Here is an 18,052-nt window from a genome sequence, read left to right on the forward strand (position 1 = left end):
TCTAACACCTTTTTAATTCTCATGTGGATCTCATAACCTTCCCTATAGTTTATGGCCAGTAGGTAGATCCCAGAACAAACTGAAAAACTGTTTGCAGTCACCACAACTTCACATTGGCAAGAGAAAGTATATGCTGATTTCTGCAGCCCCTTTAGGGATTAGGTGGGGCTTTCTCCTGCCTCTCCATTCTTTTCCAAGCTGGCATCTGACATTCATGTTAGGCACAGTGTGTTTTCCAGCTGTGTTTGTTTTTAGTTTTTTTCTGAGGCAGGTGAAAGGAACATTTCATATGCTGGGAGGATTCCATGTCTGGTGTGGAAAGCTTGCACTCTCTAAATCTGCATCACCACCTGAGTGCATCAGGAGCAGAGGGACATGTGTGATCCAAACCCAGCCCAAGCAGGCAGCCTCATGTCCCCTCTGCCAGCCCTGGGTGAATTGTGTCCATCAGGCAGACCAGCAGGGCTGCTCCTCGAAGCTTTATGTACTGCTGACACAGTGCTGAGCTGCAGCACCTGCATTGCCTGCTCCAGCCAGACACTGACCATTCAGAAACATTTATTTATTGAGGACTGCCCCAGTGTTCCTGTTTTTGGAAGCTATTTGCCAGCCTTCACCAGCAGTGGGGATTTGCAGAGGATGCTCAGTGCAGGAGTTGTAGGTAGTCAGCTGTAGCTGCCTTTCTTTCTGTGTGTACTGTGTGTTTTTTTCCTTGGAAGCCTGATCAAAGCATTGCTTTAGGGATGCAGCTCAAGGAAAAGAGGCAATTGGGGAAGCCATAGTCTTATCCCTTCTCCCTACAAAAACTTGTGCAGCATGGGGAGCAGGAGGGCTGTACTGAGGGGCCGACAGACCCTGATGGGAGTTGGTGTTGCTCTGACTCTGTTGGCTCCTGTATTTCAGGTGTGACAACTTAGAGTTGATAAAAATGTCCCAGGCAATTATCACTAATGTTGGCAGGACGCTGCTGCCACATAAAGCTGAAAATATAAACTATAATGTGAGCATTATTAGTGTATATTCGTTCAGAAGGAGGCATAAGCAGGGAAAAGTGAACAGCTGACTACTGTTATGGGATGAAATAAAAGCAGTTGTGCTGTTGAACCAACAGTAGCTCAAATCCTGCATGGGGTGAACTAGAGCAGAGTTGAAAGCAGATTCACCACAGCATGAATTATCTTTGGCATAAGTCAGTTATTTTGAGCTTTCTAATTTATTGTCATTTTGCTTTCTTACAGGCAGGCAGAAGTCCTGAAGGCTGACATGACAGGTAATTGCCTTTATTATGCAGTTTATATAGCTTATTAATAATAGTTGATTCCTGGTTTTGTTTTCCTTTTGTGTTCCTTTGGCTTATCTTTCCTAAGAATTTTCTGGAAGGTGGGTGACCTTATGTTAAAGACTTGTCCTCTGTATATAAATAAATAAATAGTATTTAAACAAGTGTGCCCCTTTGGCCTGTACCTAATACATATTTTTGAAGTTGACTTTGGATGTTCTAAACATTTGGAGATGAAGGTCTCATGTCTCTACCTCTCTCTTGGGACCTGAGACTCCTGCCCAGACCAGCACAGGAACTGCTGTACTTGGGATTAGCCAGGATTTGGGTGATTTTAAGGAACCTGGGTGAGGAAATGCTGAGCACTACCACATGTTGTGAAAGTGCAGCCCTAGATGCAGTGAAATGCTGTGAGCTGTGATTTAAGCTATATATACTAATGGGAAATGGAAATTGTTTATATTAATGAATCAGCCCTGCAGTACAATTAGCTTCTCTCACGAACCTTTGCTCAGCTGTGCTTGCCACCTGGGTGTACTTAGAGTAGCAGGCTAGTGTAGTCCCCATAGGACCATTGAAACCACCTGGATCCATCTAACCCAAGAGGAGTGGCTGCACCATCAGTATCAGGATGGTTTCACTGGGGTGAGGCCCGTCCCTTGTGCTCCTGCGGCCCCAGCCATGGGAAATTGGACTCTGTAACTCAATAGCAGGGAGCAGTGTTTGCACTCGCCCTCTGGGGTGGAGAGCAGATAGCTACTCAAGAGTTAGAAAATGCCCACAGTGTTCTTTAAACACCAACAGTGTGTCCATGCACTGTCCCATCTAGCATCCCTCCATTTATTTATTGTCTGCCAATTATTTTTGGCTACACTGGAAATTTTTCTAAATTCATCCAGTGGCAAGAAATTTTGCTGTTTTATAACTTATCGAGAGCCACATTCTCCTACCTGTTTTGTTTTTTAACTTGCCAGCTGCTAACTTTGTTCACATCTAATTCTGGAGTTGTAGGAGACTCCTCAGTTAAGCAGTGAGTCCTCAACCCCTCTGTAGTTCTTGTATTTCACTATTCTGAGGAAAATGATAAAAGCAGGTGTTTGGTGATGTGTATCTAACACTGAGCTCTATTCTTTCATTTGGTAAATGAGTGAAAAATCAGATTTACTCCATAAATTTGTGTGACTTTGGGTTTTTTGGTTTTTTTTCTCTCTTGTCGCTCAGATTCAAAGCTGGGTCCAGCAGAAGTCTGGACATCCAGACAGGCTCTACAGGACTTATATCAAAAAATGCTAGTGACTGATTTGGAATACGCTTTAGATAAAAAAGTGGAGCAGGACCTGTAAGTACCTCACTGAATTTGTGTGTGTGTGTATGTGATCTGGGCTGGGCAGCAGGAAACCCTGAGACTTCCAGAAAAGCAATTGTAACCTATGGAATAGTTGTCTTATTTCCTTTAAAATGAGAGCTGTACTGTGGGTGAAACATGAGAATGCCCTGCAGAGCTGATGAAGAACATTCAGTAGGTTAGGGTTTTACCTCTGGCAATTCAGAGGCAGCCATGTCATGCAGGACTGGGTTTTGGAGAGCCAGGTGGAGGCAGACAAGCTAGGGAGCTCCAGTCTGCTCTGCTCTCAGGGGAGGGCTGAAGTCTGCATTTTCCTGAGAGGAGGAGATTTGCCTGATGTAATCAACTGGAGCTTTGAGCAAGGTCTAACAGGGGCTGCTGAAGACCGGTTTTAAGCCCTGTGAGGTAGAGCTGGGCAGAGGGAGGAATAGTCAGGGTTGCTCATGGGGTTAATTAATAGGTTACTCCTGACACCTTACAAATCAGGATAAGATCCAGCTGGATTTTCTCCATGCCCTGAATCCATTCCCTGTTATTTAAGCTGCAGACATGAGTTGTAATAAATTTAGTTAACAGAAGCATGTGGCTCTTTCAGCATTGAGGGAAACCAGATGAGTTGGCTGGCTGAGTTCTCCTCTCCAGGCTTCCAGTTATTGAATGATTTTTAAACCTCATTTATGTACCCCACATTTTGTTTTAGGGAGGGCCTTCTATGCTGCCTAAAATAGAACAATTGCCAGCAAATATCAATGATGCTAGCATTAGCCATATACATATATACACATGTATGTTAGCTATATATATATCAGGATCTGTTTCCATAGATATGAGAGGTGAGGAAAGGTGGTTATTCCATATTTAACATTTGTTCTCATCTGAATGTTACTTGAATTTGAATATTCTTCATGTCTGATGCTATGTAATTAAACAGTTCTTTCCTGTTATTTATGCCATCTGCATAAGACACTTCCAAAGTAAAAAGATAAATGCTTCTTTTATTTTCAGTTGGAATCATGCCTTTAAAAATCAGATCACAACACTCCAGGGTCAGGCGAAAAACAGAGCAAATCCGAATCGGAGCGAAGTTCAGGCGAACCTTTCTCTGTTTTTAGAGGCAGCTAGTGGCTTCTACACACAGGTGAGTTGCACAAAATACAGGCTGGGTGGAGGATCTGTTTTAGCTGGGTAAAATCTGTTCTTTGCCCTTAGCTTAGGAAACTGCTGCTGCATTGGATTGAGCAGTGCACCTTGCTAACTGTGGTGCTCTCAGCAGGAGATGTCTGCAGAGCTGCTGATGGGCTTTCTTTTGATCAGTCTTGAGCTGAAACTTTTGTTTCTCTGGTTGTGGTGCAGTTTAGGTTCCTTTCTAATGGAATCTACTTTAACACCTAAACCCCACTGTTTTGGGTAAGGTCAGAGGTCCATTTCTTACTGTGCTCTGCTGTGCCTGCTCAGAGCAGTCATAAAGCAGCAGGAAAGGGTAGTATGATGCTTCTTTGCACTGTCTCTTGCCTTCTCACTGTGCATCTGTTGCCTTCTTGAACTACCACCTGTATGAGTTCTCTGACTGTTAGAAAGTCTAGCTTTCACTGGCTGTCCAGGCTCTCTTAAAGCCGTTTACTCTGTGTCTGCAGTGACCTGTGGTGAGGAATTTTGTTGTTTAATTGTAATGTCTTACAGAAATGATGACACAAAAAATCTCAAGCGCAGCAGATGAGTTAGTTGATGTGCTCTTAGTACTTTTTTCCTGCTGTTTCTCTAAAAATTCCCATTTGGCTTCTCATTGCTATATATGTTTGTGGGCCATTGCCTTCATTCCTTTTCATTTGCTGTATAGTGAAGGATAAGCAGGGATAATCAGTTTGTTCTTGGATTAAGTTACTCAGGAACAGAAATATGTGCAGAAAATGCAGATGCATGGGATGTGTGTGATGGCCTAATGTTTTGTTCTTTGCCTCTTCCTTGTGACTCCTAACACCAATGATGAGCATTGAGGTGTAAATCTTAATTTTCGACAATTAGAATAATTAGTTCATTTCTAGGAACTTTTCTTCCCCTAAAGCAAAACTGTATTGAGTGCTCTTGGGCCAAGAATCTTTTGCAGGTTTTTCAGTTAATTGCCAAAGGAGTGTGATTCCTATTCTTATACTTATTTTTTGCTGACATTTTTTTGCCTACACTCTTTCCTGTGTTAGATTTCATTAGATTTAAACTATGGAGAATAAGAGTCAGTGTATGGTAATAGCCTTAGTAAAGATAACTTGCCTTTCCTTCCTTTTTTCCCCTCATTTGGTGTCTGCTTCAACAACATTGTCGTTGCTGAATCCTCTCTCAGTGTTCAGAGTAAACTTTTTCATGGCTGATTTACACTGTCTTCAGCTTACAGCATTCACAGTAGGTCATTTGTACTGTATCATTTCCTAGTTGGATTCCAGACATCTGCCATGCCAACCCCAGGGTACCCTTGTGGCTGCCCTTTTTTCCCCTTCAGCATTTTTTTTTTGTAAAGCTGCTTGTTGGAAGTAGCCAGTTTCACAGGCTGTCATGGTTGCCAAGGGTGTTTTACCTCTACACTGTTTGTCTTGTAAGAGCCTTGTTCTTTCCTGCAGTGGATCAGGGAATTTTACTCTTTCTGAGCTTGACACTACAGACTGGGTCATCTTTCTCTGTTTGCTGTGATGTTAATTACATTTTCAGTCTAAAGCCTTGGCTCAGCCAAGGTACCTGTTCTCCAGCTGTGAGGCTTCCCCAAGTGACATCTTTGAACAAGAGCATGAATTTTCTTAATTTGGCATCTTTGAAGATGTCAAGATGCTCTCTTTTATCCAGCTTTCATCTCTGAGGTTCTCTCTTGTTTGGGGATTTATTCTTTACTGTATAAAGAAAGAGGCAAAGAGGTGTGAGGTGTAACATAAACATCTTTCTGCAGCAAGCAAAAGCATCATGTCACATCTTGCTGACAGAGTATGTGTTTCTGTCAGCCATGGGCTTTCTCTGTGCCTTTATCTGGAAGTGCAACTCTCCTGCAGGTCTGTTTTATTTGGAGACTGAGCATGTTTCCAGCTGGGAGAAAGTCTGTCACTTCTTACCTGCATTTGTTGCCCTAGTAATCAGTCCAACAAACACTCTTCACTCTCTGGTTGCCATTACTTTGCAGAGTATTTATGTTGGAGTCCATTAGGAAAAACTTCAAAAGCACTAATTAGAATGACAGAGTTGAGGCTTTCTTTCAATCAGCTTTTGAAATATTTGATCAAGTAGCTGATGCCTTGTTCCTTGAAAGAGTCTCAGTGTTGGCTTAGTGCAAATATTTACTGACACCTCAGCCCCTGAACTGTTAGCATTGCCTTGTGTTGCTTATCAACTTGGTTATGTTCCAGCTTCTTTTGAAATTTATACTTGGGATAGTTTCTTTCTAAAGTTAAAGTTGGGTTTCTTATGTTGGAACAAGCTGCTTTGGAGTTTGAGGGATGTTCCTTTCTAATATTTTCAGAGAACAGTGTCACTTCTTGAAGATATAAAACCCCCTGTGTTCATCTTGAGGGTCCTACTGAAAAAAAACAAAACAAAAAGACAAAGCAAAACCATAAAACCCAGGAATATCTGTAGATCTCTTATAGTCAGTCTCCACTGATAAATCCTTGGTGATTTAAATATCATGAGGATTGAGTTGCTTGCTGGTTTGGGATGCAGAGCTTTTTCTTAATGGGCAGATGAACACAGTGGACACAATGAAACTCAATGAATTCCATATGGAGAATGTATTGTAAAGTCTCACTTTCAGTAAATTGAGCTTGTTCACCTCAAATATATTTGGCTCATCAGTGGTGAGCACACGCCTCTGAGTGGCGCTCTGTTAGTTTAGTGACTTGTTTTGATGCCTTTGCAATGGCTGCCTGGAGCTGCCACTGAGCCAGGCCATGTTTGCAGTTACTCCAGGAATTGTGCACAGTTTTTAACGTGGACCTGCCGTGCCGTGTGAAGTCTTCCCAGCTGGGGATCATTAGCAATAAACAGACGCACACCAGCGCCATCGTGAAGCCGCAGTCCAGCTCCTGCTCCTACATCTGCCAGCACTGCCTTGTCCACCTGGGAGATATTGGTGAGTTTCACAAGGAAAGGGCTGGGACGTGGAGTTCTGTCTGTGTTCAGCTTCTAGAGAGGGATCTCCATGTGCTCCACTTCAGCAGCTAGTTGCTGATTGTGCCTGTGATGATTGCAGCAGGGGAAAGACCTGGAAAGAAACCCTGTTCAGACTTATCGAGTGTTTGTTACACATTAACACATGGAGACAGTTAATCACTGGCTTGCTAGTGATCTGCTAGAGTCTGTCTCCTAGCATTTTAATCATGTTCTAGCTGGTAGGCACAGGGAAGTGCTGAAACTGGTAACTATTACAAAAGCTTGTTGCAGCAGGCTAGCAACTTCTCCATTCCAGAACACTAATATCTTATGTACAAGGGCACCATTTAGAAATCCAGTCTTTCATAAATGGGGTTTCTTTTTTACATTAAGTTCAACAAGTTTATTTCTTTCTTGATTTGAGAAAAACTTTGTGTTGTAGAAAGTTCTCTTTTCACAGGAATTTGCAGTTGCTTTTTGAACAACCTAGAAATAGATCTAGTTGGTGATCCTGTGAAGAGGGATGAAAAATATTTTTACTTCTCTTTATGTGGTATTCTTGGCACTGTTGTCCATAAGACAGTCTTAGGTCTGAGGCAAAACAGCCACCTCAGAATTAAATGTGTCAAATCTTGATTCTGTTTGGTGTAATTGCACATTCTTCTGATGCTTATTCCTGAAATGCTAGTGAAATGCTCTTCAGGTAAGTTGCATTTTATGAAAGTAACTGCAGGAGACTGGAGTTGCCTCAACTTGGGTTTTTTTGCTGTTTTCTTAGCTCGCTATAGGAATCAGACCAGCCAGGCAGAGTCTTACTATAGACATGCAGCTCAGCTTGTCCCTTCTAATGGTGAGTCTGGGATACCTTTCCAGTTCATAATTCCAAAGGAAGATTTGGGGTATTGTTTTCTTCTCTGGCAGTTGAAAACCTGGGCTTTTACATAAATATCCCTCTCCAAATTCTCCACACAATCATACAACAAAGCCTCACCCATCAGTAAATCATTTAGATAATGGTTGTTTGCATGATCTGTGTTGCTTCCTTTTGTGCAGGTTTAGAAACAAGGGAAGTAATGCGCAGCTTTACTCCAAGGCTTCACTACTGCCATACTCTGTTACATTCGTGCATTATAAAGTACAATTAATGAAAACTTGCTTTACACCAGCATTGGTTTTTTTTATTGTTTATTCCCATGCCAATTTATAGTTTCTGATGAGAGTTAGAGTTCTTTAGTTCAGGGATCTAGCTTTGGAGCTATTGTCTTCCAGTGGCCCAAAATACAGGGATGGTGATGAAAGATTAAGTTACTTTTGAGCTGGGCTGCTGAAACCAGTGATCCAGTTTTTTAACCAGTGCATTCTAACTGAACAAAACAAAACCTCAACCCCCTGAAACAAACAAGCAAACAAAATCAGAGACCCCCATACCCAATCCTTCTCCATCCAAAAAAAAAAAAAAAGGCAACAAGACAGACAAACAAAAACCCACAACCAAAAAGACCAAATCCCAAAACAAAAAGCAAGCAACAAAGGCAACACAAGCAAACAAACAAAACCCTCCAAACAGCTGATGCACCACAAATTTAGAAGCTTTTTCACTGAAGTGGTTCTGATCTGAGGCTGGGGTGGAAGGGTCAGCAGATGCATCTAAGCCTTGCCTGTTGAAGAACAGAGGACTTTATGCTCCCTTTCCAGGTGACCACATATACTCTGAAATCTAGCATGTTTCCCTCAGGAGAAACTTGTTGGACAGCTTGTCTTTTTCTCCCTTAGGTCAGCCTTATAATCAGTTGGCTATCCTAGCTTCCTCCAAAGGAGACCACTTGACCACAATTTTCTACTACTGCAGAAGCATTGCTGTGAAGTTTCCTTTCCCAGCTGCCTCCACTAACCTACAAAAAGCACTTTCTAAAGCACTGGAAAGGTGAGACTAAGTAAATTATTGCCACTCAGGTAAGTTGGAAGATATTTCTTCTAAAAGTTCCTGCCTTGCTAGAAGTTACTCATATTTGGCAGTGGAAACAGAAATCCCTCGGCCCTTGTCCAGTCAGAGCATCCTCAGAGGTGCATGGAACAAAGAATGTGGTGCTCCTGACTGTGATTATTGAATGCAGGAAATAAGCATATTGTGCCAACACAAAAAGTAGCTTTGCAGGACATTCCTCCCTCATTTTGGAGTAATTCTGGGGTGTTGTGTGAAGCTGTGTGTAATTCCAAAGACTGAATCGGGTGTGTCTGTTCTGAATGCAGTCGTGATGAGGTGAAGACTCGATGGAGCGTGTCTGACTTCATCAAGGCATTTATTAAATTTCATGGCCATGTGTACCTGAGTAAGAGCTTGGAGAAGCTGAGCCCTCTTCGAGAAAAGCTGGAAGAACAGTTCAAGGTTAGTTCTAACAACATATTAATTAGTATATTGAGAATATTTTTACCAGCTGAGTTCAGAAATTGCAGTCCATTAATCATTCTTTCACATGATAAAATACAGGAAGCTCAAGTAGCCAGTTAGGGAAGGTTTGCATTGCAGCTGACATTGGATAGTTCTGGTAACTTCTGCCAAGATGAGGGATTTTTCCCATTTGACACATGATCCATTGTTGGTGGAGATACAGTAGAAATCAGTGTCCGCTGTTGATTCTCTGCTCTTCAACCTGAATAATTCTTGGATACCTGTAAAAAGGACTTGATTAATCTGTGAAATCTTGGCTTGGTGGCCTGAGGAATTTAGAGAGCTTCATGTTTTGGATGTCTATCATTCACTCCCAGTGGTTGTTAAGGCTGCTTTTAATCTGCCTTGGGAAACTTGCTTCTCCTGTTAACAGTTTGCCCTTGAAAAGTGTCCTATACAACCTTACTCTGTGCAGACTAGAGCTATGCTGAACATGTTTTCCATGGAAATTTCAGGAGTCCCATTGGTTACATACCCAGCTCATTATGTTGGGCAATACAGCCAAGATCAAAACAAAAGAATTTTATGAAGTATTTATGCAAAGTAGTATAGTTTCAGAGAGGACATGGTGTTAACTGGTAAATGGCTTTTGGAAACTGCTCTGCTTCAGCTTCCTAATTTGTGGAAAAGCATCAGGGAGGATGAATATGCTCAGCAGAGCAGTGGATGCTTTTCAAAAATAGGAAAGGGGAATGTGGTCTGAGCAATATAAAAAATCACAAATGGTCTTTACAGTCCTTTTATTCTTTTTTGTCTTGAATTGTGCTGCTACAGTTAGGTTCACAATGTCTTTAAAATAAATTTAAAAATCCACAGAACTTCCTATGAATTGACTGCTCCAACCTTGGCAGTTTATGTTTCAAAATGAAATAATTGTATCTCTTTCCATGTGTGATGCTGGCTGTTGAAAAAATACTGCTTTTTCCACAGTGCTTATAATCAATAATTATGAGCATTGCTCAGGCATGTGGAACAGTCTTAATTTTCTGGACTGATCCAGAGTGTTAAAACAGCTAATAGAGTCCTGCTTTGTTGCTTACTTTACCTTTTTTGTTTATATTATGCAACACAAGGTCTAATTTATCAGAGAGTAACTCTTCTGACTTCACCAAGTTGAATGTGGATGTGAAGTTTGCTGTATGATAGTGAATTATTTTAATTTTGTGGCTCGTTTTAACTCTGAGGAGAGCAGTTGCAGGATTGGGAGCATTCAGCCAGGCTCTGGGTGCTGCTGCTGGCAGCTCTGCCAGTCTCAGTTGTCAGCTGTGCAGTGCTCATGCTTCATGCCCTAAATGAGAGTCAAGGGTGAATGTGGAGCTTAAACCTTTTCCTGATGCTTACATGAGTTAATTCAGCTGATTCCCTGATAGTTGTGTTGCTGAGATTTAGGATAGCTCTTTTTTTCACCCAAAAAGCTTGAAGTCTCTTTTCCTGTCCTGAGAGAGCTGTCTTTTCTAGCATAGTTACTGAAAGACATTTGTAAATATCTCTCTCTGTTTTAGTCCACTGAGGCATTTTGTGACCCATGAAGTCAGGTGTGGAATTAGTCTTTAATGCATAACCATGCAGTAGTTAAATTTTCCTGGGGTGTTTTTTAAAATGTCACCTTCTCCATGCTGGTTCTTTGAAGGGCAGACAAACCCAGTGGATCTATGGGCCTTTGCAGTGCTGTCTGTGCACGTTCCAAGTAGCACTTGCTCTGGAAGAGAACCATATGCAAAGGGGATGTTGATTTGTTGTGTGTCTGAGCTGGTGTGCAAGCAAAAACCTTGTGCTTAACAGTGGGGTCCTCCTGGGGAGCCCAGTGCTGTGCTGGGAGGGATGACCTGAAAATAAAATCCAGAATGAATGTTGTGAAAGAGCAGAAACATTAGTCAAGCAGTGAAGGAGCACCTACCAGTCCTTTCAAGCATGTGTTTTGCCATCTAAAAATATGTGCACCCTGTGTGTTTGTTGCAGAGGTTGTTGTTCCAGAAGGCCTTCAACTCTCAGCAGTTAGTCCATATTACTGTGATCAACCTGTTCCAGCTGCACCACCTGCGGGACTTCAGCAACGAAACGGAGCAGCACAGCTACAGCCAGGATGAGCAGCTCTGCTGGACACAGCTCCTGGCTCTCTTCAGTAAGTGTGGGAGCTAATTGATTTTTGTAGTTCCCTTGGTTTTAATGTGGAATCCATTAGTAATTTCCTGTCAGCATCTAGCTTGATGGCTGGCTAAGTGCTGAGAATAGACATTAGGGAGAAAGTTGTGAGAGATGATGGTCACACAGGATCATTTCTGTCAGCAGTGCTGACTAACACTGGATTTCTGTGTCCAGACTTACTCTGTTTGAAGTGTTTCTCTGCATCATTTTCCTGGTTCTGAAAGAGCATTTTAACTTGGGTGCAAAGCTGGATCCAGCTTGGTGGTGAGTAGTACCCCTCTTGGGGGCTGCTCCCCAGTTAGCTGCAAACAGTTGGAGTTGCTTTGAATGGAACTGGTTCTGATTCAACAGGACTGAAGTTGAAGTTGAGTCAACCAAGACCTCAGCTATTTCTTTGCCTTTGGTAATATCAACCAGGAGATAGTGAGAGTGCAGAGCATTTTAGACTCTAGCCACATAATGCTGATTTGCTTAACCTGATTGAGCCTGTTGTCAGCTTGGCCTTGTTTGTCAACACCTAAATTTCTGAATAGCTGGATTTCTCCAAATTCCAGCCTGGAGCTGATTCTGAAGGCACCATGGTCACATGGGTGTGGTTACTCTAAGGGGTCTGGGCTGGGTGCCTGCCTGCAGAGCTCCAGTGCATTTGTGTGCCTGCTGGTTGAAGTGTATAAAGTGGAGGTAAGTAGTTGTGTTGATAATTTCTGATAAATAGGCGAGTGACTGTTTTTGCACTGGGCTTGTCTCAGCTGATTTTTTAAACTTACCAAAATGACTTGCCGTGACAGTTGAAGAGATATAAATGTCAAGATTCTGCTCCATAGTAGAAAACTATTAAAAATCCCTGCATTGTGATCTCTTGGTGGACTGTTTAAGATGAGGTAGCTAGGCTGCTTTGGTCTAAAGAACTAGCTCTTAGAACAGGGGTTTATAAGGTGGACATGTTTGATTAAGTTATTTGGTCAACTTTGAAGTGTCATTCCCACATAATGGAGTTTTTTTCTTTTGCTTTTTCTTCTTACTCTGTTTCTAGTGTCATTTCTTGGAGTTCTGTGCAAGTGTCCTTTACAAAATGACTACCAGGAGGACTCTGGGGCTGCATATCCTCTTCCAGCTGTGAAGGTTTCCATGGACTGGCTGAAACTTAGGCCCAGTGTTTTCCAGGAGGCAGTGGTTGATGAGAGACGGTAGTGAGTGTTAATCTTTTTCTTGTTACATTTTGTTGCATGGAGGTCCTAATTACTGTTGATCCACAAATTAGTCATGGGAAAAGTGATCATACAACTCATCATTGCAGATACCAAAATGACAGAAAGTGCATGTGCTAAAAGGTTCATAAAGCAAAACATGAGATTTGTTGGTTACATGTGCAAATTGATTCTTTTAATTGTGTTTAGGTTTCCTGTAAGTTTTTTACGATTGGGGGATCTATTTTATAATGTCCAGTTTGAGCATAACTACCGAGTGTTCCTGTAGTCTTATCTAGTATAATGGTTTCTCAGATTACTGGGGGAAGTGGCAGGAGAATATTTGCCTTAATTTTGTGCACTAAACCATCACTTGGGCAGTGCTGCGATGTAGTCACCTAGGAGTTAAATTCAGTTTAGTAGAGGGGCTCTTTAAATGTCAATGCAGGCATAACTGTTCTGGACTGTTGCTCTGATTTTTCACTTTTGCCACTAATCTCATAAATTAAGGCTTAAATTGCTCAAAACTCACAATTTTTTAAACAGTCTGTTACCTTTTCATGAATTTTTTGATTCAAGAAAGTGTTTCTGCCCTTGGCACAGGATGACAGGTCCCTTCTAGCCCAAGGCAGGGACTTCACTTGCCTTATTGAAGATATCTGGAGTGGTTTTTCCTTCTTTTGTTCCTTGTCAGTCATGGGAAGGAGCTGTTGCTCAGTGTAGTGTAGAGAATAATCATGAAGATCATGCTGTCTGTGCCTGCAGCCATGCAGGAGAGCAGCTGAGGGTGTACAGTGCTGTTAGGGGCACGGTGCATTCTCCAGGCTGTGTGCTGGATGATGGCTGGAAGCCTTGCTGGGGGGAACACATTCATTTCTCCTACACTGAGCACAGTGGGCATCCTGAAATAGTTTTCTATTGTTTCTGTGGTGCCCATCAGTAAAGCAGAAGGATTTTTGGACTTTTTGAGTGGGAGCTTCTAGCAAACAGGAGCAAGCAGTCTGGTGGTAGCAGTTAAACGTTAACACAATCATCAGTGTGATTTTAAAATTGTTTGCTCCAGGGCCTTTGGGAAGAATTTGCAATCATTGCTTGTTACTGGTATTGTGAGGGCAAGGCAAGGGACTGCAAGTTCACTTCTAGTTTAATGGTCTTGCTTGATGCAGCCCTTACTTAGAGTCTCATCCCTTGGTGGTAAATGCTCCAGCACTACAGTGCAGTGTTCTTGTTCATGGGGCAGAAGTGCTTCTGCACAGCTGTGTCTTCCTAAATTCTTTTGCTGCCTGAACTGATTCATTGACTAATGGCTTGAGAGCCATCAGGTTTGGACTGCAAAGCATGAATTGCAGACAGGTGCTTGCAGCACTTGCTCACACTTTAGTTTTATCTGGTTAAATTCACAACAGGCTCTCTGGCCTGCTGTCTGTGCTCTGAGAGCCTGGCTTCCTTGGGAATTTTAGGTTGGCTTTTTAGTAATAGTAATTCTTTCAATAAAGTGGTTCACTCACACTTTGCAAGAAACTTTTCTTGGGAATCAGAGGATTAATGTAAACTGTGATGGTAACAGCATTCAGTGTTTTTTGGTAAAGCAAACACATCCCATGTTATGCAGTTTTCACTCAGGGTTTGCCTGTTTTCTAATTTTTAGCATATGGCCCTGGCTGATCTCTCTTCTAAATAGTTTCCAGCCTCATGAAGAAGATCTATCCAGTAATAATGGTAAGGACACTTACAGTCTGTGCTGTAAAGAACTGTGAAAAACAATGTTTTTCCTGCTGATGTGGGGAGTTACAGTTGAAGAGCAAATTAGGAGCAAATAAGCAATAAGATACTGTGTTCAATGCTTTCATGCTGTCCTTATGCTGTTTACTGTCTGTTTGCCAGCAACCCCGCTTCCAGAAGAATTTGAGTTGCAAGGATTCCTGGCTCTGAGGCCCTCGTTCAGGTGGGTGACAGCTGAAGGATCCTGCACCCTTGCTGATGTCACAACTTTACAGACATTGGCCTGTTCCATACAATATCTTATCTATGTCTGTTTACTGCTGTATAAATTGGTGTTGGTCCCTTCAAAACAACTGCAATGGATGGTGTAGCCCTAAGAAATTTTTGAGGTTATAATATTGCTCATGACCCTGCTGAACCTCTTTAATGTAGATGCATCTTAACAGATGAGAATTAGAGGTGTAAATCAGACATCTCTTAACAGCCATATTTTGAATAATATCTGGTCAAAGTTCAGAGCTTTTAATAGAACAATGCTGACACATATTTCTAGAAAAATAGGATATTGCAGAGGGTAATTGTGTAATTAATATTCCCTCTTCTGCTTCAATACTAGGAACTTGGATTTTTCCAAAGGCCACCAAGCAATTACAGGGGATAAAGAAGGGCAGCAACGCCGGATACGGCAGCAACGCCTGATCTTCACAGGCAAATGGATTGCTGATAACCAGCCAAGGTAATTGCAAGTACTTGGTGTTTGCCATGCTGCTGGAAGCTGAGGTGACACAGGAGCCACTGTAGAGTGTTATTTTTCTCTCTGTTCACCACAGAAGTTAGCTGTAATGTGAGCACAAGATGCTGACAGCTCTAATAACGTGTTCTGTGGGTCAGCATGCTATTCCTTCACAGACTGATTATGATAAGTAATGTAGTTTGTGTACTTGCTTTTTAATTCCTTGCTGTCTTTTTCAGGTTGATTCAATGTGAAAATGAGGTAGGAAAGCTCTTGTTTGTGACAGAGATCCCAGAGCTCTTACTGGAGGACCCTAGTGAAGCCAAAGAGAGTCTCACCTTGCAGGAGACATCCATGGTGGAGCCACTGTGTGCTGATGGGAGCCCTGGACTCAAATCAGTGCTGTCCTCTGGCAGAAGCCTGAGCAACAGCTGTGATGCAGGAGAAAAACCCATGGTCACCTTCAAAGAGAATATCAAGCCCCGGGAGATGAACAGAGAGCAAGGGCGCATCTACCCCCCAAAGGACATAGCGAGGGAGAGGCGGGACTTTAGCAAAGGAATAGTAGCAAATAAGAACGATGGCAAGAAGGATAACAATAAAAGGAAGAATGAGACCAAGAAATGTGGCTTGGAGAAGATGCAGGAAGCAGGAAAGCAGAATGTGGCAGTTCAGGTAAGCCTTTAGCTCAGAGGGATACTGTGCCTGAGACAGTGCCGTATTGTGTCAGGGCAGTCACTGCTTGTGTATGGTAGAGGTGAGAGCTTGCTGTGGGCCCTGCAGCTGCAGCTAATGCTCAATACTATAAAATATTTCTACCTCAAAGACCAGGTGATGGTGATCTTAGCATCTCTTTGCTTTTCCTTGATGCTATCTTAAAAAAGGAGAGAGAGGGAGAAAAATAGTGCAATGAGAGATGCTATAACTGTCGTAAAAACCCAGATTTCTACCCATTCCACAAATCATTTAAGCCACCAAGGCAGCTCACGTGGCCGGGTCATAGTCATGGTCTTGCCTTGCTGAGGTCTGTTGTGAAGGAACTGCGTACTCTGCATTTTCACTTCACTTGACTGGTGCACATTCAACAAACTGAACATGTCACAAAAGCAGCAAATTGTATATATGTGGAGAAAGATCCTCTGTGATGTGGGTGCAACCAAGTGTCTGTCAAAGTAAAGAAAGCCACTGTGCTCTTAAATCATCAATCTGTGCTCAGGCACTTGGTCATAAAGGTTTGGTTTTGGCTGCTCTTTTACCAGTTATATTTTTTAGAGGCATGCTTTTTTTTATCTATTTATTTGAGCATTACATATAAAATATATCAAGTAAACAGTGAATTTGCTGGTCTGCCTTCCACCGAATCATAGTAAATGAGGGCAGAGAGTGTCAGGGCTGATCTGATCTGTACCTGGACAATTTGGCTGTATCTCAGTCATTCCCTGATAATAACTGGAACCATTCAATAGTAGTGATGGAGATTTCTGTTATTTCCCTAGAGAAACTGTTAGTTCTTCATGATTCTTGCAAGTGGAAATTATTTTCTAATGCACCTTATGTCCCTTGCCTCTGTGTAAGCCCATTACTGCTGCCCAGGACAGGTCTGCAGAATAACTCTTCCTCCTCTTTGCAGCTGCTCCAAAGGCCTGTGCAATTGAGGTCTTTTCCCCAGGCTAGACAAACCATCTCTCAGTTTTTCCAGCTTGTGTTGTTTAGGAGCCTTGGGTTATTCTCCCTGTTTTCCTCCTGATGATTTGCTGTTAAACATCCTGGTTATGAAATGGAATGTCTGAACTGGCAGCATTATTCAGTTGGTTTTGCAGGGGAGCCATATCTCAGAGTACAGAGGGTTTCTGTAAAGGCTACAGAAAGCAGGGGGCAATAATTTATGAGTCATGGAACATGATTCTGGTATCTGAAAGCCAACATAGGTGAGTTAGAATAGCAAGTTTCTAACTTATTTGTCACATGGATCTGGAATGTCATTGCAGGTCTGAGCATAACTCCCAGCTTTGATCTTTGTGCCCCCGTCTTGCAAAAAGGGCTTCAGGTGGATAAAAACCTGCCAGATCTGAGGATTATGTGTAGCTTTCTGGAGAGGGACAATAGCTTATTTATCAGAAATTTGCTTGATTTAGTCTTAAGATACAACAAACCCATCTGTAGCAGAATCTGATCTGATGTTGTCTGTTATTGTTTGTCTGTTCTTGAATAGAAATTAATTTTGGCTTTCTAACTCTGTCTGCTCTATTTTGGGCAACAAGTCCAGGGAAATACCTTAAGTTTAGTATAATTTGGTGGGCTTGCTTATCCAGACCTGCTCCAGAATAGAGGGAGGGCTTCCTTTCCCCCACACTGAGAAACCAGTGTAGGTTTCATACCAGTTGATGGACTGTTTGTGTTCTGCTTTGGCACTCCTGACAATTTCATGCTTTATTTCCTACATAGTTCATTGCCTTCAAAAGCTTAAAGGCTGCAGTTCTTACTTGGCAAAAATGTGAAGAATGTGGTACAGAGGTGATCAGTCCTGCTTTGCAGATACATGGCAAACTTGCTCAGGCAGGATGTGATCTGGGTTGAATCTCTGCTCTCTAGGGAAGGCAATGTTAGGAGCCAAGGAAGCTCAGTGCAGACTAACTCCAAGTGTAGCATACTCCTAAGAGGTCCCTGTGATAAAATGGTGCCTCTCTCAGGCACTGTGTAGGAACACTTAGGGCTATTATGGGGGCAAATATTTGGTAGCATTGACACTTCTGCGGTAATATCAAGTAGAAGCAAGGAAGGAACTAAAATTTGTCTTGATTAATTGATTTTAGTAATTTATGTTTTTATAAAGTTAACTGTAAATCATGCAGGGGGGCCTTTTGGAAGCCATCCTCTGGAAATGTGTTATAGCATACTTGAGTTTTTGATGGATGGAGCTTGAGTTTTAAAATGACATGGCAGGAAGAATGTCTTTGAATTCTCCAGCATTTCCATAAAAGAATGCATAGTGCTTGATATGGGTTGGAAAAATATTTGGCTTATTGTGGAGGGAAAAGGGACAGCACAATGTAAGTTAAATGTGCTGAAT

At 42.1% G+C, this 18,052-nt stretch overlaps 1 protein-coding gene across 4 annotated transcripts in view; it reads left to right on the plus strand.

Moving 5' to 3' along the window:
* Positions 1 to 18,052, plus strand: part of SMG7 (SMG7 nonsense mediated mRNA decay factor) — a 51,542-nt gene that overhangs the window by 19,716 nt on the left and 13,774 nt on the right. For 3 of the 4 annotated variants that reach the window (XM_005487051.4, XM_005487055.4, XM_005487054.4), the window contains exons 2-14: positions 1,239 to 1,270; positions 2,501 to 2,618; positions 3,630 to 3,762; positions 6,555 to 6,726; positions 7,525 to 7,596; positions 8,520 to 8,670; positions 8,997 to 9,132; positions 11,155 to 11,317; positions 12,374 to 12,530; positions 14,176 to 14,246; positions 14,412 to 14,472; positions 14,866 to 14,985; positions 15,222 to 15,657. In XM_005487051.4, the coding sequence (XP_005487108.1) occupies positions 1,239 to 1,270; positions 2,501 to 2,618; positions 3,630 to 3,762; positions 6,555 to 6,726; positions 7,525 to 7,596; positions 8,520 to 8,670; positions 8,997 to 9,132; positions 11,155 to 11,317; positions 12,374 to 12,530; positions 14,176 to 14,246; positions 14,412 to 14,472; positions 14,866 to 14,985; positions 15,222 to 15,657 (1,822 nt within the window). The remainder of the gene's footprint in view (positions 1 to 1,238; positions 1,271 to 2,500; positions 2,619 to 3,629; positions 3,763 to 6,554; positions 6,727 to 7,524; positions 7,597 to 8,519; positions 8,671 to 8,996; positions 9,133 to 11,154; positions 11,318 to 12,373; positions 12,531 to 14,175; positions 14,247 to 14,411; positions 14,473 to 14,865; positions 14,986 to 15,221; positions 15,658 to 18,052) is intronic. The other variant, XM_026793457.2, reaches the window with a different exon arrangement.

The sequence above is a fragment of the Zonotrichia albicollis genome, chromosome 8 (assembly GCF_047830755.1).
Source record: "Zonotrichia albicollis isolate bZonAlb1 chromosome 8, bZonAlb1.hap1, whole genome shotgun sequence".
Lineage (NCBI taxonomy): Eukaryota > Metazoa > Chordata > Aves > Passeriformes > Passerellidae > Zonotrichia > Zonotrichia albicollis.